Source organism: Eutrigla gurnardus, assembly GCF_963514095.1.
Source record: "Eutrigla gurnardus genome assembly, chromosome: 1".
Lineage (NCBI taxonomy): Eukaryota > Metazoa > Chordata > Actinopteri > Perciformes > Triglidae > Eutrigla > Eutrigla gurnardus.
Window position 1 is genome coordinate 36,321,584 of NC_139915.1, and position 23,526 is coordinate 36,345,109.

At 44.1% G+C, this 23,526-nt stretch overlaps 1 protein-coding gene across 1 annotated transcript; it reads right to left on the reverse strand.

The window, feature by feature from the left end:
* Window positions 1-1,122: 1,122 nt before the first annotated feature.
* On the reverse strand, window positions 1,123-19,960 carry LOC311015552 (uncharacterized protein). Its single transcript, XM_084012878.1, has 2 exons — window positions 19,841-19,960; window positions 1,123-7,195 (listed from the first exon to the last, which is right to left on the reverse strand). Exon 2 carries the CDS (start codon window positions 7,179-7,181, stop codon window positions 5,994-5,996), a length of 1,188 nt encoding a protein of 395 aa, XP_083869004.1. The 5' UTR covers window positions 7,182-7,195; window positions 19,841-19,960; the 3' UTR covers window positions 1,123-5,993.
* Window positions 19,961-23,526: the final 3,566 nt, after the last annotated feature.

Consider the following 23,526-nt stretch of genomic DNA (forward strand, 5'->3'; position numbering starts at 1 on the left):
TACTGACCGTTTTTAAAAACGCTGAATAATGTTGTCTCTCCTCTGCACAGCTCTCAGGTGTGGCTGTGCCGGGCAGGGCTCTCCTGGCATAGGCTCATCTGGCTGTGCTGGGACATCAAATGGCACGCGGTGACTCTGCGCAATATTGTGCAGAATCCCACATGCCATAATGATGTCACATACCTTTTCGGCAGGGTTCCCCCTGCTGCACCCAGACATAGCCATCTGCCCTTCAGTAGCCCGATGCAGCGCTCCACTGTACCCCGTGTGCGCACGTGCGCAATGTTGTATCTGCGCTCCTGCTCAGTTGCAGGATGGGCCAGTGGAGTTAAGAGGTACTCGGTCAGGGGATAGCCTTTGTCACCTAGTAAACGATTCACACCAAATGTTAGCATTGTAACTTGAATACTTGTATAAAAGTACTTTAACCGCTAGGCTACTCACCAAGGAGATGACTCCGGCCCTGCAGTGCGCCCCTCTGAAGCCGAGTCTCCACGCTGCTGTTTTGGAAGATGTAAGAATCGTGGGGGCCACCGGGCTACCACATTCAACAGGGAGAGGTTGGCATCACAAATGACCTGTACATTAATCGAATGGTAACTTTTGCGGTTCACGTATGCGTAATCGTTGTCTGATGGGGGCTTCAGACGCACATGTGTGCAATCGATCGCACCGATTACATTAGGAAACCCAGCAATCTCATAAAAGGCTATTTTAATCACAGTTTGCTGAGCATCCGCATACGGGAAATTAATGTACTGCCGTGAGAGGGACTTCATTGCCGCCAGCACTGACGGCATGGTTCGGCTGATGGATGGTTGGGAGATGCCAGCTCGATCCCCAATCTCCCGTTGAAAGGTCCCGGTGGCCAAAAAACCAGACTGTCCTCCTCGAGAAAACGACCACATAGGTCGTGTGTCAAGCACCGAATTACGACCATATGTTACGTTTCAAAATAGCGCGCCCTCTAGCGGTCAAGTAAATATCGACACTCCGGTGTCTCAGACGATCGCCCCCCGTCAATCATCGGCAGAGACCCCCCCCACACGTCGACCTAAACCTACCCCCCCCCCCCCACACGTCGACCTAAACCTACCCCCCCCCCCCCAACGTGGAGAGCACCTGCACCGGCACAGGTATAGCACAGGAGCGCCTTGTCTCCCTCTGCAACTGGGGCTCCAGTGTCCGGCAGAGGAGGAGGAGGAGATCCCTTGGTTCATCGCTCTCCTCCAGAAGATCCTCCCGTTGGCGGAAGTTCCGTTCCCGACGGAGAGGAGCGTATTCCTCTAACAGCAGGAGGTCTGCCGTCATCAATGTGTGATGACGGTCAAAGTTTCTCGCCCGTAAAATATGGGATTGAATCTGACCAATCACACTGGATATCTGTCAGGCCACGCCTTAATCACCCAGGATTGCTCATGTCAGCCTGACAATCGGGCTGTCTCAAAATGTTGTTTTAATTCATTCTTAAATGTATACTGGTACTGTATACTTGTTTCGTTTTATTTAACTTTGTTTTATTTAATTTCGTAATTTTGTTTTATTTTATTTCGTTATTTCGTTTTATTTAATTTCGTTTTGTTTTATTTAAGTTCGTTTGTTTTGTTTTGTTTCATTTCATTTCGTTTTGTTTTATTTGACTAATGACAGTAACAACACTGCATCGCTGCATCAGTATGATCTATTTATGATCCGACACAGCCTCTGTCCTGACTCCTGCATGCTTTACGCTGGTTCCAAATGTGCGTACACCTGGTCAGAGCTGGCGTGAGATTTGTGCGTACCGTACGCTCACGCTCAGATTCATAAATGCCGATCCTTGCGGTGAATTTGGTGTACACCCATTTTTTCGGTGTACGCAAGTTTGATAAATGAGGGCCACTGTCTCTATCAGGAATACAATGTTGTCTGGGCAGCAGCTTTCTTCCTCCGTGTTCGTATCGATGCATCCAGAGAAGATGGATCCCTTGAATCTCCAAACTGTGTTCTGAAAAAGTTCGCGTTTGTGAAGAATATTGTAGCGACCCTGGTATGTGTACTAGTGAGTGACAGCGCTGTAGTCCAATCACAAGCAGGGTTACTAGGTCCAGCAACATGGGGGCTTGTGATTGGGGGAGGTTGCGCAGTGTGTGTGGGTGTCTTCCTGTGCGAGCTCCGAGTAGGAGTGTGTGAAACGTGGGTGTAGAGCGATACATGTGTGCCTTGTTAAGCTGTTGTAAAGTCTACGAAGTTCGTGGAATAAAGCCAACCGGCTGTTACACCGGATACCTGCCTCCGCTTCTGGTATGATCGCCACAATATATATTTTCCTCTTCTTTAAAAGAGGAAAATAAAAACGACTCTAGATTTATTTATTTATTTATTTTCGGTACTGTAGCCAGGCTGACAAAGAGTCACAGCAAGATTCCCAGACTCTCTGCCACGGCGCTCCACAGCCCAGACGTGACTGTCTGAAGTTCAGTCCGATGGCGTAGCGAACCTGGCCACACAAGCCGAGATGAAAGCCCGGGCCACCTCGGCAGATGTGGTAGAGGACAAAGGCACAGCCTCCGGCCATCTGGTGGTTCCATCTACCATTGTCAAAATATGGGTGAACCCCTGGGAGGGGGGCAGGGGCCCCACAAGGTCCACGTTAACATGGTCAAACCGCCTCTCAGGAATGAGAAACGGCTCCAGCGGGGCCTCCACTAATAGTCTATGTGCACACAACAAATCCGCGCCCAGTATAGGCACTGCGACAGAAGCCGTGACAAAGTCCCAACCGAATTGAAGTCCATTGAAACACACAGTCACAAACCTGGTGCAGAAGGTGCGAATAGGAGTCCCATTAGCCGCATCCAGTGGGGGACCGTGACCGCCACCCACGACGTCCGCGGCTGACGCCGGCAGGACGCTCCGCTGGGCGGCCGAATCCACCAACAGGCGTCTACCGGAGAAAGTGTCCTTTATGAACAGCAGCTTGTCCGCGCCACCAGTGCTCACAGCTGCTAACGAGCGCCGGCCCCGGCGTTTCCCGAGCTGAGAAAAGAGCACGGCGGCACACACCGTCTGGCTTTTTGGCCAAAGCGACGATGGAAATAACACATCCCATTGTCCCCTCTCCTGCGATCCGCCACCGCGGCTACGGAGGCTACAGCTGGCGCTTCCGACAGGGGCTGGGGCTGCGGTTCAAACATGGCATGCATGCTATATTGCCGGGACGCCAGCAGAATCCGGTCGGCTTCCTCCGCCAAACCCCGGTAATCCTTGGTGCGCACGAGGGGCGAGCTGGCCAAAGCCGTGCGCACGGGAGATGGGAGCTGACGCAGGAACAGCTGGACAAACAAAAAAGATGCGTCGCCGGCGCCGAGCAACGCTAACATGTTCTCCATTAGCTCGGTGGGCTTACTGTCCCCCTAACCGTTCAATGACAACAGTCGCTCAGCCAGTCGGACAGCTGGAACAACCGCAGTAACTGTGCCTCTCTTTCCATTAACCGGAGGGTCCCTCAACAGTCACACGGCGGGTGGTGGAGGAATCCATCCATATCCTCCGCCGTGATTCCCCGAAGATGAAACTGTGCCTCTGTGTGCTGGAACCACGGGTCCGGATCATGTTGCCAAAATTCAGGCAGTTTGACGGTCACAGCAGCAACCCCGGGAGCCGGAACAGCGGCCGCGTTGTCACCGACATTTACAAACATCATGTCAGGGTCACCAATGTGGAAGCCGGCAAGAGGGAGACTCAGACATGGATCTGGGTTTGCTTCCAGTTTACTCGTTGCGTTCAACCACCCAACCAACAGGAAATCAATCACCGTACTTAACACCTAAACCCCTCCCCCTCACCTGTCCCTCTGATGAGAGAAACCCCCTTCTACTGTCCCCCCACATCATATTTTTTAATTCCCATGATTTCAATTCCAAGATTGCAAATAATTTTATAGACAAAATATTAAATAATGCTAAAACAAGAACAGTTATATGATCCCTGCTAAAAAAAACAAGTACAAAGTCCTAATTCATTAATCATTTTTTATTAAAAAGTACAAATATTGTTTGTATGATTTACATTTGCTGCTTAAATTATATTTTGTTTGTCTGTTTTCCTCTTGACAAAGATCTTGTCCTGCCAGATGATGGGGAGAACAGGTTCCAGAGAATGCCATGCCTTGCCCACACCCGCCAGCTCACCCTGAAAGATGCCATGAAGCACCCAAATGCTGATTCACTCATAACGAGAGCAAGAAAGCTGGTTCACGCTGTGAGGAAATCGTCAGTGGCAAATGAAGCAATGAAAAAAAACTTTACAAAACTCTGGTCTGGGATTGTAGCACACGCTGGAACAGCACTTTTGATATGCTGAGAAGACTACTGGAGATCAGAGCTGAACTAAACCAAGTACCTGAGGAGTTGGGCATGGACACACTTCTCACAAGCGATTGGACTAAGATGGAGAACCTGGTCAAGCTGCTTGAGCCATTTGCCATTCACACAGACCAGCTTCAGAGTGACAGCCAGTCACTCTCACAAGTAGTGCCATGCCTGCCCAACCTTGAGGCACACCTGCTGACGACTACTGCTGGGAAGTCTTTGCGAGAACGTTTTGCTGCCATTCTTAACCCTGATTTCCAACAGTTTGATGCTACACCAGCAGCAGCCTGCCTGATGGATCCAAGTGTGTCGCTGGTTCTTCAGGCACCTGACAGTGCAACTGAGGAGGGCAGCAGAGTCTTTTGTGCAGAACCTGGCAGCTCAGTATAACCCTGCGTTTGCTTCACAGGATGATGTTACCACTGCAAGGGCCACTCAAATTCCAACAAGCTCCCCTCCTTCACAAATGCAATTCACAACGTGTCATCTTCAGATCAGCCTGATGTGACCAATAGTCTGTTGACTGACATGAAGAAGTATCTCAATGATGTCAAACAGGGTGTGTTTACTGAGACACCATTATAGTTCTGGAGATCAAGAGAGGCTTTCTATCCTAAACTTGTCCCTGTGGCATTGGATCTCGTGAGAGCCCCTGCCTTACAAGCCTTTGTGGAGCGCCTCTTCTCGGTGTGTGGACTGTTGTCATCTGGCCTGAGAAACAGAACGGCCGCGTCTCTGGAGCAGCGCGGCTTCCTCAAGATCAAGAGATCAAGAAATTGTTGCTTGACTGAAGTTCACCCAACTCTCTCTCTCTCTCACCCAACACACACACACACACACACACACACACACACACACACACACACACACACACACACACACACACACACACACACACACACACACACACACACACACACACACACACACACACACACACACACACACACACACACACACACACACACACACACACACACACACACACGCAGTATTATAGTCTGCACTTTTGCAATTATCGCACTGGTTTAAATACATTTTTCAAAATGGTATCTTTTGTTGAGTTTTATCACAAAGTACTTATTGTGACCTTTATTTAATCTTGCACCTGACAAATACCCCATAATACAAAAAACTAAAACTAAAACTAACACTAAAACTAATAAAAACTAAACCAAAACTAAGCATTTTCAAAAAATGAAAATAGCAAACCCGCTCTAAAAACGAATTAAAACTAACTGAATTTCAAAAACAAGAAGTAAAATCGAAATAGAAACTAAAACTAATGAAAAATCCAAAACTATTATAACCTTGCCCCCTTCGTTACGTAACGACAGGAGCTTAATCTGAACAGCCTGTAGGAGTCCCGTTGTACCAGTGGGGGGCGGCAGAGACCATGCAGAAGTCGCTTGTTTTCCTCATTCTGGGAGTTGGCAGGCTCAGGGAGGACCAGTTTATAGGGTTAGAGACCAGAGAAAACCTGTTTTTCATAATATTGGACCTTTAAACTTTCTCTATATCTGAAATATTTCTGACAAACTGAACAGCTGAAATGTTTCTTTCCTGTATGAGTTCTCATGTGTATCTTTAAGCTTCCTCTCTGCGTGAAAGGTTTCTTACAAACTGAGCAGCTGAAAACATCTATCCTATGTGAATTCTCATGTGTGCCCTTAAATTTCCTCTTAGTATAAAAGACCGCTTGCAAATTAAGCAGCTGAAAGGTTTCTCTCCTGTATGAGTTCTCATGTGTGTGTTTAACATTCCTTTTAGTATAAAAGACCGTTTGCAAAATAAGCAGTTGAACGATTTCTCCCTTGTATGAGTTCTCATGTGTCCCTTTAAAACTCGTCCCTGTCTGAAAGATTTCTTACAAACTGAGCAGCTGAAAGGTTTCTCTCCAGTATGACTTATCATGTGTATCTTTAAATCTCCTCTCTGTCTGAAAGATTTCTTACAAACTGAGCAGCTGAAAGGTTTCTCTCCTGTATGAGTTTTCATGTGACTATTCAGACTTGAGCTAGCATTGAAACATTTATCACACTCTGAGCAGCTGAAAGGTTTCTCTCCTGTGTGAGTTCTCATGTGTGTCTTTAAACTTACACTCAGTGGAAAAGATTTCTGACAAACTGAGCAGCTGAATGGTTTCTCTCCAGTGTGAGTTCTCATGTGTACGTTTAAACTTCCACTTTCTGTAAAAGATTTCTGACAAACTGAGCAGCTGAAAGGTTTCTCTCCTGTGTGAGTTCTCATGTGTCTCTTCATATAATTATGGTCAAAAGTTTTCCCACATTCGGAGCATCTGAATTGTTTCTCTCCAGGACTACATCTAGAATCACGGTCAGGGACTTCATCATCGGTCCAAGCCTTTAAACCTGACTGAGGTTCTCTGGTCTCCTGCCAATCATCACTGTCATCAGCCTCAGATGAGTTTTCAGTCATGTCATCAATGTCAGAAGAGTCTTCAGTCATGTCACCAATGTCAGAAGAGTCTTCAGTCATGTCACCAGTATCTGGTTGTGGTTCCGGTCCTCCACAGTCCTCTTCACCAGCTTCTGTTTTCATGTGTTCAGTTGAGCTGCTGGCTGCAGCTAAAGCCAGCCCTGAGAACTGAGGCTTCTCTTCTTCGTCTTCATCTTCTTCACTCTTCACAGGGACAAGAGTGACTGGGAACTTTATATCAGCCTCCTCCAGCCCTTGAAGCTGCTCTCCCTCCTGACTGATCCAGACTTCCTCCTGTTCCTCTTTGATGTGTGGGGGCTCTGGATCCTCCTGGTCCAGACTGGAGCCCCAGTCCTGCTGCTCAAATGGAACCTCTTCTTTACACGCCATCAGCTGCTGGACGTCTGCAGGAAAACAGTAACAACACACGGAGATATGTTAGTAAAACAGCTGAACACTTACGGCCCTAGTTTTGTGGCACAGCGCAGGGTGGCGGAGCCGGTGCAATGCAAGTTTGGACTAGCGGCAGCCTTGCGCACGGTCAGTTTGGCAGCTTGGTGGATCGCCTGCGCCAATATGGGTGTGGCTGTGCAGCAGGGGGAGGCGTCACAGATTCAGCTTGGTGCAGCGGAAGTTTCGTGGCAAAAAGCCTGGCCGAGACTTCGCCGAAAGCCCGCCAGCTCCAACCTGGTCTTCTCTTAGCGTAAGGCGAATTATAGCTGGCGGAGTGGCAGTTTGGCTGACCGGTGTGCACACGTCACCAAGACCTCACAGGCAGGTTTCCACAGTTCCAGGCACATTTAAATGCAATAAATAATCACAACAAACACTATTTAATGCAACTAATTTAATAAAAAAATAAAAGATTTGGCAAACGTGTCTGCTGGAGACTGGACAAACAATTAAAGTTATTATTACAATTATTATTGCTCACAGCTACACATTATATGGGAAATTGGGGAAAAGCGGATTTCATACGGCGCTACTAGTTTCCCAATGCATGATGGGAAGTTTAACAGTCACTTTCAGTCCAAAGGACACAGATGTTCGTTCCATTGACCACAGAACCGCTCCCTATCCTCCGTAAGAGACCCAAGACCGGTATTCAGAGTTCACCTGGACTCTGCTGAGCCTCCTCCCTCTACTACCCCTCCCCCTCCCAAAAAACCCACAAATCAGTATCTTGTATCTTAGCACGTATCTCTGTTGTTTACTAGCTACGGGTTAACTTACCCAGCGAGCGGATTGAAATCCTCACTGTGCTGATAGAGATGTACAGGTGATACTCGAAAAATTAGAATATTGTGCAAAAGTTCTTTTATTTCAGTAATTCAACTTAAAAGGTCAAACAAATACATTATGTAGACTTAAGTGAGATTTTACAAGCCTTTATTAGTTGTAATTTTGAAGATTATGGTTTACAGCTTATAAAAACCCCAAATTCAAAATCTCAGAAAATTAGAATATTGTACAAAGGTTCCATATTCTAGGCTCAAAGTGTCACATTCTAATCAGCTAATTAATCCGAAACACCTGAAATTAGTTCCTGAGCTTTTAAATGGTCTCTCAGTCTGCTTCAGTAGAATTCACAATCATGGGGAAGACTGTTGACCTGAAGGTTGTGCAGAAAACCATCGTTGACACCCTCCACTAGGAGGGAAAGCCTCAGAAGCTTTTTGCAAAAGAAGTTGGATGTTTGCAAAGTGCCGTATCAACTGTACGGGGCCCCGTTTCCCGATAACGTCTACTCTTAGCGCGCTACGAAGACTCCTACGTTATGACTTACCAAAGTTGTTCACCTCGTTAGTCGTGATCCCCGAACGGTCTCTTAGGAGTCTTCTTAAGAAACACTCCTTACGTGGTACGTACACGGCGCTGTCCAGAAAGAAAGTGCTGAAATTGATTGCTCAGAGTTCGATTTTCCATTTCATGTGCAGGTGCATGACAGCGCTATATTATAAAATGTAGGCTATTGCAGTGTTTGCGAATAAAACATTGCTAGAAATCCTTCTAGGCATAAACATTTATTTAACCATGGTCCAACATACTACCATGTACTGATTTAAAAAAAGATATACTAAATATAGAAACAGCGGAGGAGATTGAGCCAATTACATCCTTAATTACATGCGTATTTGTTGCCGTTGTAGTCGAAACTTATGCAATATAGCCGCGTCGGTCAATATATCCATGGGGTTGAAGTTGATCCTTATGAAATTATGTATTCCAACTAAACGGCTCCGAGGACGATGCGTTGTATCGCTGCCACAGTTTTGCCATCGTTCACAACCGTCACCGGCGTCCATTTATGACATTCTTTAATTGTTTGATGATGTGCCAATTTCCCAAATTGCTTGCAGGATTGTGCATGCCTTGACTTTGACACTGTAATATACCTCGGCTACTTTTGAGGTTGAGGTAAGGCTTAGCCTTGTGATGAAATGCATGCGTATTTTATTTTCTTCATGAATGACTTAAAACCACTGGTGAAACACAACACTGGCAATGTGCAGTTCCATGCGCAGCGGGGATTTCTGGATTACCGTACAGTGGCGGCGACTAGCGTCAGGAGCTGAAACATCACTACGGTAGAGCTAAGAAGGCTCTAAGAGCGCTCCAGACCACTCTTACCAACGTGTGACGTACGAAAGAGATTCGTAGCAAAGATCGTTTCGGGAAACACACGAAATGTTAAGTAGGAACTCTAATACCCCTTTCCCACTGAGGCATTTTGAGGGCCGGTTCGGAGCCGGTGCCCAATCGCGAACCAGTTCTTCCTGTTTCCACAGAAGAGAGATTTAGTAAGTACTTTCTGTCAAAATGTGATGATGTCACATAAATTTAATCATGAAAAATAATTAAAAATACGTCATCCTTTGATGACATAAGTAATTAGCACTAACAAAGCGGTATTGAATTGAATGACGTAGTGTCTGAATAAAAAAAAAAGTATAGTGTCATTACAGAAATGCCGAGTAGGGGTCTGGAAAAAGCTATGGCATCATGAGTATGTATATGTATGTATATGAGGATTGTACTGCAACGATGCCGTGCCTTTTGAAGGTATAAATACGGATCTTGACGGCGTGTATAACAATTTTCTGCAAGCAAAGCTCGACTGATGGCGTGCGTCTGCTGCTGTGTCTGCTGTGAGTAAGTATTATTTTACTTTATTTTAGAGAGGACATTGCTTAGTGGCTAAATTGGTTAGTGTTAAGATGATTACATTTTTTATTTTCTTTCTAGCCAGGAGATATCTGGTGAAGAGGAGGTGGAGGTGATGTCTGAATTTCCAACGCCTGTGACTAAAGGTGGGCCTCCATCCAGCCGTTTATGCTGAAGACACTATCCCAGCTTCCCTGAAAAAAGCAAGGGGAAAACCATATTCAATATGGTGAATATAATAACCCTTAACCCTACTCTCCGTTATAGGGGTTGCAGTAGTCGCCCCATCACACCGTGAGAGCGATTCATCGTTGGAGGGAGAAGAACCCCCGCCATATGCTGTGGAACTGGAGGTGGAGACAGCTGAGCAAAACATTGAGACACATCATTCATCGAGCGAGGGAGAAAGCGGGGAGGAGGAAGACTACGTTTCCATGGCCGATGGAGGTAGGCCTGTGTTAGAAGAAGAAGAAGAAGAAGAAAACTCTGCTAGAAGAACCTTCCTGACTGAAATTGAAACAGTAACTTTTAACACTGTAATGCTAATTGTTGAACAGGCATTTAGAGGGTACGAACGCCAGATACACTCTTTAAAACAAGAGGTGCTTAATACCATCTTTCGGCAGCTCCGTCAGAGCTCAAGACGCAGGCGTGTGAGATACAGCCGACAATAGGGTGGACCATCCAGAAATCAATCAAACCAAAAAAAATGGCAGAATCAGAACGTCTCATTGAAATCCCTACACATCTTCTGGAGCTTATCTCTGACTTGAATAGTGAAGCAGTAGGCCTCTCTACTATACCCCCTCCAGCCAGCCCTAATACCCCTCAGCTTGCATCAGAGAGAGATACTGACGTTTTTTTACCTTCTCAAGATGAACTACTCTCCATTGTAACCTCATATAGACAACCTTCATCAAACCCATTTCAGGGGGGTCTAGATCTTAATGAAATGAATGAAGCTGAAGTAGGGATGTCCCGATCCGATATTTGGATCGGATCGGCCGCCGATATTAGCAAAAAATGCATATCGATATCGGATCGGCCTGCACGGGAAAATCCCGATCCGGACTCCCGATCCAGTTTTTTTTTTTTAAACTCCGGTCCGTGTTTTCCAGCGCACCGATGTAGGTAGTCCATTCCCGTTTTATTCCGTTTTTCCATGAAGTCCGGTCCGCGTTTTCCAGCACACCTAGCGCACACCTCGCGACCTGTCCAGCATCCACTAAACAACAACAAGACGGACTTGTGTGCATGTCCAGTGTTTCCCCTACCATTGTACAGGCCACAAAATCAATACGCCAAAAATAAGCCACCTATCAATTCATTCATAAATCAATAAACATTTACATTAGGAGTGCCTCCGCGCAGCACAGTAGACTTGCTCCGCAAGACGCGCAGCCACAACAATCCTCGCCGCGCGCTCCCGCTACGTTCTTCTTCGTGTACTTTACGCGCTTGATGTTGTTCTGATGCCGTTCCGCCTCGTTAAACCACCACGATGCCACTTTCTACTTTGAAAACACAGAGTTGACACTGTATTTTGATAAGCTGTTGCACCCTTCAGACTCGTGGTGTGAGCGGAACCGGACCGGTACCGGAACCGGACCGGCTTCCGCGCTGCCTGCTCGCACAGATCCGCTCGTGCGCACATGCGCTGATGCAGGTCGAGTGTTGTCGATAAATATATGCACTCCTTCAAAACAACATCAAGCCATATTGTGTGTGTAGTATTAGGACGTGATGACGTGTGTACGGGCTAAAGCCCGTTTGGGCTGGAGCAGTGTGAATGCAAAGCAATGCATGTGGGGAGGAGGATCGTTTTTGATAAGCTGTGGAACTCTGAGTTAACCTATTTCTACCTGAATTTCTATGAACTATTAGGCTGTTGAGTAAACCTATAACTTATATTTTACTTGATAAAATAAGACAATATATGCACTCATGTCGTTGTAGTGTTTTACAGTATCTGTAGCTATTAATGTGATGCTCATCATTTTCCAGACATATTTTTCCAGACCCTAATTTTGGATCATTTCCATCAACCGGCACCTTTAATCTTTAATACATGCTTGGATCGGCCGGTATCGGTATCGGCCGATACTAAAAGCTACAATATCGGTTAGGGGTGGGTAAAAATATCGATTCAGCAATGCATTGCGATTCTTTTCCCCGCAATTCAATATCGATTCAGCAATCTTCTGAATCGATTCAAGCCCCTGGCCAGTGGGGGCGCTGTGACCGACACCCTCGTGTGATTCGCGCTGTACGGACGGGGGCCGCACTAGACCAAACCATTACAATATGGCGACCGGAGTGAGTACACACCGGCCGTGGAAGCGCCGCGAATAGGCGCGTAGCGGAGCCCGCTTCCTTTCGGCGCCCCTGTTAAGCTATGGTGTCGTTCACACCAGACACGGAGCGCCGCGAATAGGCGCGGCCGTCCCGCGCCGTGAAGCGATCGTTCCGGCGTCTGCTCTATTTTTTGCGCGTCCCGCGAGCGAACGCGTCAGTTCTGGCAGTAAATCACACAGTAGCTGTGTCCCAATTCAGGGTCTGCAGCCACAGCTAAAGAAACACGAGACAATCTGGCCAATTTTCAAAATAAAAGCAATTTTCAAAATAAAATACCGCGAATGACAAATGCGATCATAGTTGTGTATCTCAACTCGCACTGGGAAACAGGAAGAGAAAATACATTTAATAAATGAGTGAAGAGTAGATAAACAAAAATGTGCATTTCAACGGTATATCTGCACTACTACCGTCTACTACCATAGCTTCCGCGGCGGTTACATGCACTGTAGTTCAGTGTTTAAGTAGTGTCCTGTTTTATCATGCTATGAGTTATACCACGGCTGTTCATAAGGCATGAAACTAAATAAATTATTTGAAAAAATGATCTGGTACTCTTACTTGTGTATTTCTACTTGAAACTGAATCGATATCAAAGCATTTCAATCAATATCGAATCGAAATTGAATCGAATCGTGACCCAACGAATCGAAATCGAATCGAATCGTGAGATTCTAAACAATACCCAGCCCTAATATCGGTATCGGATCGGAAGTGCAAAAAGCTGGATCGGGACATCCCTAAGCTGAAGCATGGAGTCCGTCAGACAGACTGTGTTGTGAGAGCCTCTCAGCTGTAGAGGAGGGAGATGGGAGGGGGAGAGTGTGGCGGAGCCATGGAGTCCATCCGACGTAGAATGCCCTGGATACTGTAAGGTATTCAACAGCAGGGGGAGGGTCCTAGCAGGGGAGGAGTGGAGGACATGGGGCATGATACAACTACAGCTAACCCTCTACCAAACAGTGCCAGCAATGTTGAGGATGACATGGAGATTATTGATCGAGGGAGATTTAACAACCAGGAAATACGTACTTTCCTTCGCTTTCCTCCTCCAGCCACTATTCCCAATTTTCATGAATTTTATCAGAATGTTACAAACGGTTTTGAGGACAGAATTTCATCTCTCATCCAGAGAGCCAAACTCCAACCAAATGATGTTATTCAGGTAACACTGCGAGCCGACCGATCACAAAGCGATGTTTCAATGATTCAGCGCTATGGATCTGGTTCAGTGTCTGAATTTCAACAGCTTTTAGACCGTCTAGTTCAGAGTAACTTCTCTGTTTTCACCGATGGCTCTCTCGAGCTTATTGTTAATTTGGTGAGACCACCCCGCGGGGGGGGGGGGGGGGCGGTAAGAGACGAGTTGAAACATGTTTTGCAAGTGAAATTATAAAAAAAAAAGCTAAGCATCTATTTGTACTCCCCACCCACAATCAGACATGTTTCGCCGTTAATCTTGTCTTACTGACAAATCCGGACTTGACAATGATGGAGGCCAGGGTTGCAGGTTGTGACATCCACACCAGGGTAGGTCTGAGTGTGGATACAATGGTCACATCTGATGACATTGTTAAATTTGAAGACTTGTTGGGCTGTAAAATTGTTGTCTTTTTCCAGTCCTCAGATGATGAGAAAAGAAAAAAACTGGCTACATTTCAAACACAGAGGCCGTCTAGTGAAACAACCCACTACCTCCTTTTACATGATAATCATTTTTACGGGATAAAAAATGTAAAGGGGTTTCTCGGTGTGGAGCATTTCTGTAATCATTGTCACAAAGGGTATCGAAATCGCCACAGACACTACTGTGAAAAAATCTGCAATGTTTGCTGCACAGACTGTAAACTGTCAGCGTCTCAAAATACCTACTGTATTGATTGCAACAGATACTGCTCAAATACCATCTGCTACGAACGTCATCGTGAGTTGAAATGGCATCCAATTGGGAGAAAGTGGGCTAGCAATTGTCAGATTCATAAAGTATGTCCTAAATGTAAGTCACTCTACACCTTATCTATTTCCGATCCTAACCCACACAGGTGTTCCTCGAATCTATGCCTCATTTGTAAACAACCTAAAAGCAGACCATCAACAGCTGACCGAGAGGAGGGCGCCACTGTTCTGACCAGTGACTCCACGCTTCACGCTTCTGAAAGTTCTGAAACTCATGCCTGCTACATGAGTAAAAGAGAAATCACTGCTAAAGAGAAAATTACAAGAAAAAAAAATGGTGTTTTTTGATTTTGAGACCAGTCAAACTGGAGGAACTCATCTTCCAGTGTTTGTAGCAGCTCGATCACACAAAGGGGAGGAACTCGTCTGGGAGGGCCCTTCCTGCGCTGTAAATTTCCTCCTCCATTACCGGCAGAATAAACATAAACACACAACTTTCATATCACACTGCGGGAAAGGTTTTGATCATCACATTATTTTGAATGCTTATGTGGCTCAAGGCTTGACACCACATATCATAGCACAGGGAAGTAAAATAATTCTGATCATTGATAACGACTTTCAACTTAAATTTATTGACTCATTCTCTTTCATTCCCACCCCGCTGAGAGATTTCAGCAAATCTTTGAATTGTAAAACAGAATTAAAAAAGGGTTATTTCCCTCACAAATTCACAGATTATTCAAAAATCAACTATAAAGGTAGATATCCTCCCCCAGAGATGTATGGAGTTGATCAGATGACTTCTAAACAGAGAGAAGATTTCTTCAACTGGTATCACACGGTGAAAGATCAGGAATTTGGCTGCAGGGCTGAACTTGAAGCTTACTGTAAAAATGATGTTCAAATCCTTGCAGAAGGAGCAACCAGCTTCCGTGATGAATTCATTGAGACAACAGGATGCCATCCATTTGATAGTGTGACCATTGCTTCAGCAGCCCCATCAGTTTTTCAAACCAATTTCTTAGAACCTAACACAATTGCAATTCCCTGTCCTGATAATTACAAATCAAGCAGCAAGGCCTTTTCTCACGATTCTATACAATGGCTGGAATGGGAGGCCTACAAACGCAACATTTCAATAAGGCATGCTTTGAATGAGGGAGAGGTTAAATTTGGTCGCTTTTCGGTGGATGGATTTGCAGAGATGAACGGTGTTAAATACGCATTTGAATATATGGGATGTGTGTGGCACGGCTGCGATTCTTGTTTCAACCCTCACGACATGTCTCCTCTCGCCGGGGTCTGTTTTAACCAGCTTTACTCAGACACCATGAGGAGAATAGAGCGTTTAAAACAAGACTTTAACATGCAGTCTGTTGTGGTAATTTTCACAGCGTATTGTTAGCCGCTTTTCTAACACTGCCTCCTTTTCTCTTGAGCGAAAAACATCTCGATTGTTTTCAACAGATTTTCCAACTCGGGAAAGTCCACCTCTTTGAACGCCAACTGTATTGGAAAATAACGCTCTCTTTCTCCATCACACTGCTCGGCCTCTCACCGTTATACACCCCATGCTGGTATCTCACCAGCAGCCAGATGTGGGATCTCGAGCAGTCCACGAGAAAAGAACCATTCACCAGACGGGCCAACGGGTCTCCCACCTGCAATATGCTAGGCATCATGTCACCTACATACCCCTGCTCCTTTACCACCCACATGTTAGTCATGAAACTCTGAATGCTGTTCTTTAGCTTTTGAAATTCGGTCGAATAGATTCTCAACGGTGGCACACATACCTCTGCCCTGGGTCATGACTGAAAAGGTCCACAAAAGGAACCACTCCACCGCTTCTAAACTCTGCAACCACCACCCGGCCTCCATCCAGTTTCACAATCTTTTTGCGGAACATAATTTTCTCCATCTCTCCAAGTCTTGTGCCTTACACACACACACACACACACACACACACACACACACACACACACACACACACACACACACACACACACACACACACACACACACACACACACACACACACACACACACACACACACACACACACACACACACACACACACACACACTATACTTATATAAAATAAAACACTGTAAACCACGCCTTCCTAGGAAAACACTTGGACATGACCCCTCTAACCCCATAACCATGTTTCCACAATCATCTAATTTTACACCCTCAAAAGGATTACGTAATTTTTTATTCAGACACTACGTCATTCAATTCAATACCGCTTTGTTAGTGCTAAAATTACTTATGCCATCAAAGGATGACGTATTTTTTTAAATTATTTTTCATGATTAAATTTATGTGACGTCATCACATTTTGACAGAAAGTACTTACTAAATCTCTCTCACAGACAAAGAGCCGGCTCTCGGCCTGGAAAACTGGTTCCCGATCGGCCCCAACTCCTTGCTGGGCTGGAACCGGCCCCGGAAAAGGTCTTGCTTACGTTAGGGGCTGGGGGCGGGGTTAACGCTCGAGGCAACGGGGGAAAATACGCCGCTGCGGAGTTTTACTAACGTTACTGTTCCCGGTAAGTTTCACTTTTAAATTGTTTCACCTCGTTGCTAACCAACGACACATTTCTGTTTAGTTTACCAAGCTAGTGATTACGTTCGTAACAGCAGCAACTAGTGGCTATGCTTCCTCGGGTAATGTAGCTGACCGGCTAGCTAGCCAGCTAGCGTGATATTGCTAACAACAACGTTAGCATGCCACTTTCTGACTGCCGTTGGCTCACTAAACGTTACCAACTACCAACGTAACATAACATCTGTGTTCACAGCGTCGTGGACACGTTTGTGATTAAACCGCTGTTCTCTGGTTTGTGTTTGTAGAGCTGTCGGACATCGGCGATATAGAACGGAGGTCCAACCTGCAGATGACTAAACATCAAACACTCTGATCTATTGATCACACACTGTTCTACACTTTAAAAAATGTTGTGATTTTAGTATTTTGTGTATTTTATTGTTATTGTATTATTTGCCAAAATAAACACTTTCTGAAGAGACATGTCTGCTATGCTTGAAATTAGCGCTGCGGGGAAACGTGACGTAATGACGTGGCTCTCTGGGCTCTCTAGCCGGTGGAAACGCAAACAGGTTCTCAGAAGGTTCGCAAGTTGAACCAACTGCGAACCAGCACGGGCACCGGCCCGGTTCCTGAACTAGGTTCGCATTGGTGGAAAAGGGGTATAAGTAGGGGTTACGAATGACGTAGCGTTAAGAAGGCTTTAAGAAGGCTTCGGGAAACCGGGCCCTGGTCTGTTGCTCAGTGGTCCAAAGTCCTGTTTTCGGAATGAGAGCAAATTTTGCATCTCATTTGGAAATTAAGGTCCCAGAGTCTGGAGAAAGATTGGAGAGGCACAATGCAAGATGCTTGAAGTCCAGTGTGAAGTTTCCACAGTCTGTTGATTTGGGGAGCCATGTCATCTGCTGGTGTTGGTCCACTGTGCTTTATTAAGACCAGAGTCAACGCAGCAGCCGTCGACCAGGACATTTAAGAGCACTTCATCCTTTCTTCAGCTGACAATCTTTATGGGGACGCTGACCTCATTTCCCAGCAGGACTCGGCACCTGCCCACACAGCCAAAACAACCCAAACCTGGTTCAATAACCCAAACCTGGTTCAATAACTATTACTGTCCTTGATTGGCCAGCAAACTCACCTGACCTGAACCCCAGAGAGAATCTACGGGGCATTGCCAAGAGAAGGATGGGAGACATGAGACTACACACTAAAAAATGCTGGGTTATTTCATCAACCCAACTGCTGGGTTATGAAATGTGTAACCCATTTTGGGTCATTATGTGGGTCATGGGTTATTATTTGGGTTATTTTTGTGCAACCAATACATTGGGTTAAATACAGTTGGGTCATATTCATACACATATACATATATATTAGGGATGGGTAAAAATATCGATTCAGCAATGCATTGCGATTCTTTCCCCCGCAATTCAATATCGATTCAGCCATCTTCTGAATCGGTTCAAGCCCCTGGCCAGTGGGGGCGCTGTGACCGACACCCTCGTGTAATTCGCGCTGTACGGACGGGGGCCGCACTAGACCAAACCATTACAATATGGCGACCGGAGTGAGTACACACCGGCTGCGGAAGCGCCGCGAATAGACGCGTAGCGGAGCCCGCTTCCTTTCGGCCCTTGTTAAGCGATAGTGTAGTTCACACCGGACTAATACTACTAAAGTTACTAAAGTATTCTAATTTCCACAGATATTTATGAACAAATAAATGCAAATGTGGTCGCAAACTACAGATAGCCTACAGATCCCGTCTAACAGGATGTAACTTTTTCTATGACTTCCTGTCAAATCTTGAAAGGCCGATGGAAACCTGACTGGAGCGCAGCGTTTAGGCTCCGCCTCCTGCTGCTCCGGCTCGTCTGCTTTCCAGGCAAAGCGCAGTGCATCTCCAACGAGCCTACTAATAATATCGCGACTAAACGAGACGAAACAGCGTTCCAACACTCCGTCTCCCCTCGTTTACGTCAACGAAAATGAAGACACCTTTAAGCATAGTTTTTATTTTGTAACCCACATGTAGTCTCGCTTTTATTCGTCTACAATATTGCATTATATATTTAATTATCGTTCTCGTCGCATGACCAGCATTTTCGTTGCGTCCCGTCTCGTTTTCCTCACGTGATAAAGGTTCATTGACGACAATATGTCGTCATCATTTTCGTTAACGAAAGCAACACTACATGAGACGAACAGTGCCTAAGAGCTGAAGGCCGCTATGGAAGCATCCTGGTCATCCAGAACACCTCAGCAGGACCACAGGCTGATAGCATCCATGCCACGCCACATTAAGGCAGTAATTCATGCAAAAGGGGCCCAAACCAAGTACTGAGAACAAATGCATGATTATACATTTCATAGGGCCAACATTTCTTCATTTGAAATCCTTTTTTTTATTGATTTCATGTAATATTCTAATTTTCTGAGATTTTGAAATTGGGTTTTTTATACTTTAACTGTAAGCCATAATCTTAAATTATAACAAATGAAGGCTTGGAATATCTCACTTTACATGTAATGAGTCTACATAATGTATTAGTTTGACCTCTTAAGTTTAATTACTGAAATAAATAAAATACTGCACAATATTCTATTTTTTTAAGTATCACCTGTACTGTTGCACTCTTCACACAAACGTACTTATTCTAAGTCGCTTTGGATAAAAGCGTCTGCTACTTAGCTACATGTAAATGCATTGAGATTCGCCTCTTGGTGTCTATATACTCTTTGGTTCCGGTGAGGAAGGCGGGAGAGGAGCAGCAGGGCAAGATGGCGGACGAGCCCGCGGAGACGGAACAAAGGAAGAGGAAAGAAGACAGCAGGAGGGAAACCTGGCTGGAACATACAACAGCTGTCCTTTATCACCCAGAAGCCCGGAGAACGAACCCGGGTTCGTCGGCCGCGGCACAAAAACAGCGTAGCGGGTTAAGAGCCCTTCATGACCCGAGGTGGTCTCAACCACATGGAACGGGACTCGGCGGTCCGGTAAACGTCACACACCGAGAGGGATTCTTTCAACACGCACGGCAGCTGTCCGGTCTCTGCCCAGACAAACACTCTTACCTGAGGCCGCTTCACGGAGCGAGTCCGGTCTGTGGAAGTCCGTGAAGGCGTCCGGCGGGGTTTCCTCGGGCTCGTGCGATGACCGTTGTCTCTCGGAGGGTCCTCGTGCTGCTGGTCTTCTTCTTCTTCTTCTTCTTCTGTGGTTTCCGGCAGGCTGTGCGACAGAGCGCAATGCTGCCCTCCACCGGTCGCCGGGGTCACATTAAATCCTCATACAGGCCCGTGGATAGTGCTGCTGGTCTTCTTCTTCTCTACACTTATATGTGTAGAAGGGATGTGCGTATCGATCCGTGAATATCGATACTTCCGATCTGGGGCTGTGTTTTTATAGAATCGATCTTTACAACAAAATATTGATTCCAAGTCCACTTTTACAAGAAATATTAATACTTTTATGACACAGACTCTCTAATCAATTTTGTCGAAGTAAAAAGTGAAACCTGTGGTCAATATTTGTATCAGATATGGAACTACTTTTCCTTCAGGCTTCCGCTTCCTGTCTGACTTGGCTACGCTCGGCAGATCGCGCACTGATATGCGCGTCGCATGGAAACACGCCAGCAGTCGTCTATCAGTCAGAGAGACAGCGGAGAAGACCACTCTTTTTAAATGTTATTTGATTGTCTTTAATTGCTCTGATTTATTTTATTTATTTATTTCGAACATGTAAAAGAAATTAAAAAAGAAAAGAAAAGCATTATCAAAAATAAAAGACATTCACAAGTCACAGAAGTCATGATACACACATTCTAATACTCAAATAATATTAATAATGCTGAAATAAATGAAATAACATGTCCAAAAAGGAGTAGGAAGAAGTGTAAAACGTATTAACTCCTACCCCCTGTCACCCACTTTAAATACCCCTTTCAAAATGCTTTCCTATTTATCAAGTTCATCTGGATTTTAACCAGTGAAATATACATATTCATACACATACATATACATACATACACACATATACACATATACATACATACACACATACAACAGGTATATACAAGTATAAATACACATATACATATACGCCTACATACACACATGAAACAATGAACAGCTGGTGATATTTAAACACCTTCCTCACTCCTATATTGTATAAAAATATTTTCCTTGTATTTCTTTTAACTCCACATTCATACTGTTCCATAGACTTACACAAGCAACAGAAACACAAAAACTTCTCATAGTGGTGCGCACCCTCAAAGTTTTAAAATGATCATTTCCCCTTAAATTATAACCCCCTTCCCTTTCCGTGAATAGTTTTTGAAGGTTTTCCGATAAAAGATGATGTTTTGACTTAAATATTACTTGCTGTTTGAAATGCCACTTGGTCTATGAATTTTAGTAGTTTTGACTGTACACACAATAGGTGAGATATGGCAGGACTAGGGAACAGTATAAGGTGTGAAGTGCTTTATGATCCTGTCTTGCTCTGTTTAAAACTGCAGTGGTCTTTGAGACGTTTTGTTGTACGTGCTTGATGTGGGATTTCCAGTTAATTTTTGTCACCCCAAGAATGTAATTTCATTTACCCTTTCAATCTCAACACCATCTTATAAAACTTTTATCTGTATATCATTCTTCCGGTTACCAAAATGCATTATTTTTGTTTTGTTCAAGTTTAATGATAGTTTATTTTCATTAAACCATAGATTTAGTTTATCCAATTCTGTGGTGACATTAAGCATTAATTGCTGCAAATCATTTCCAGAGCAAAACGCATTTGTATCATCCGCAAATAGTACAGGTTTTAATATTTTAGAGACATTGCATAAATCATTAATGTAAAGTATAAATCATTTTGGTCCCAACACTGACCCCTGGGGGACACCACAAGTAATTTGCAAGGATCTGGAACAAAATACACCCAGTTTTACAAATTGCTTTCTGTCATCCAAATAGCTTTTCATCCTGTAAACTTAAACCCCTGATTCCATACCGTTCTGATTTATTGAATAATATTTTATGATTCATTGTATCAAATGCTTTCTTTAAGTCGACAAATATTCCTAGTACATGCTGTTTTTACTGCATTAGTGCCAATGCCGTTGATCTGTTTGCCCTGAATCCATACTGGCTGTCAGTGAGAAGTTTGTGTTTGTCTATGAAGTTCTCCAGTCGTTTTGTGAAAAGTTTTTCAAGAATTTTGGAGAATTGTGGAAGCAAAGAGACAGGTCTATAATTTGTAAAGTGGTGTTTGTTCCCAGATTTGTATAAAGGTATGACTTTTGCAATTTTCATTTTATTAGGAAATATACCAGTTTAAAATGATAAGTTGCAAATGTATGTTAATGGTTTTGAAATACCCTCAATTACACGTTTTACTATGGTCATATTGATGTCATCACAGTCTGTTGATTTTTTGTTTTGACATCTATTGACAGTATCTACTTCTTTTTCTTTTACTGCTGTAATAAACATTGAGTTTAGATTCCTATCCTTAAAATTGTCCTTCCATCCATCAGGCGTTATTTGATCAGGAATTTTGTCCGCTAACTCAGGTCCCACATTTCCAAAGAATTCTTAGAATTTTTTGACAACAGTCATGTTATAATTTTCTTTGTTATTCACCAAAAAATATTTGGGATGACTGTCCTGTCTTGGTCCGTTCTTGCACCTTATTTATTATGTTCCATATTTCCTTAGTGTTGTTTTGTTATCATTCAGTATTTTACTATAATAATTTCTTCTGCTGATCCTTATAATATTAATTAGCTTATTTTTATATTTTTTATATTTAATTTCTGCCTCCTTAGTTCTCTGTCTCATGAATTCTTTGTAAAGTGTGTTTTTCTTTTTACAGACATTTTTTATTCCCTTTGTAATCCATGGATGATCCTTATACTTTGAGTACTTCTTGATTGATCCTACAGGACAGTTTTTGTCATATAACTCTTTAAATGTTTTCAGAAAAGAATCATATGCCCTATTCACCTCCCCATCGTTAAATACAGTATCCCAGTTCTGTGCCAACAAATCCTTCTTAAGTGCATTTAGCGATTCTTCTGATTTCACCCTTATGTACACGTTTCTTTCTTTGTCTAATTTGTGAGTTATGTAGTTAGTGTCATATATTTTAAACACAGGAAGATGGTCACTGATGTCACTAACGAATATTCCGCTAATGGTTTTATTTGAAATATCGTTTATAAAAACATTATCAATAAGAGTGGCACAGTGGGAAGTTATTCTGGTGGGTCTGGTGATTGTTAAGTTCAAGCTGTATATTGTATTGATAAAATCGTTTGTCATTATGTGATTATTAGGGTTAAGGAGATCAATGTTAAAATCTCCACAGATGAAACTTTTTTTATGACTTTTCTTTATAAACATTTCCTCCATCCGGTCTTTGAACAATTCAATATTGGACCCTGGTGTCCTATATATACAGCTAACAAGTGCCCTGTTGTTCTTGTCCTTACATATTTCTATCGTTATGCACTCCAGTACATTATTAACAGTCAGAGACATGTTTTCCAACACCCTGAAGTCCAAACTATTGTCCACATAGAAAGCTACTTCTCCACCACCTTTGTATTTTCGGTCTACATGCAAGAATTCGTAGCCCTCCAGTTCAAAGTCCACACCTTTCTCTGTATTGATCCATGTTTCCGATATTGCAATGAGGTTGAAAAGATTTGTAAATTGTCTTAAATATTCCTTGATTAAAGAGAACTCACTTGTTT

What these genes read in the sequence shown, in the direction of transcription:
- LOC311015552 (XM_084012878.1), bottom strand. Translation starts at nt 7,181, where the DNA reads ATGGCGTGTAAAGAAGAGGTTCCATTTGAGCAGCAGGACTGGGGCTCC.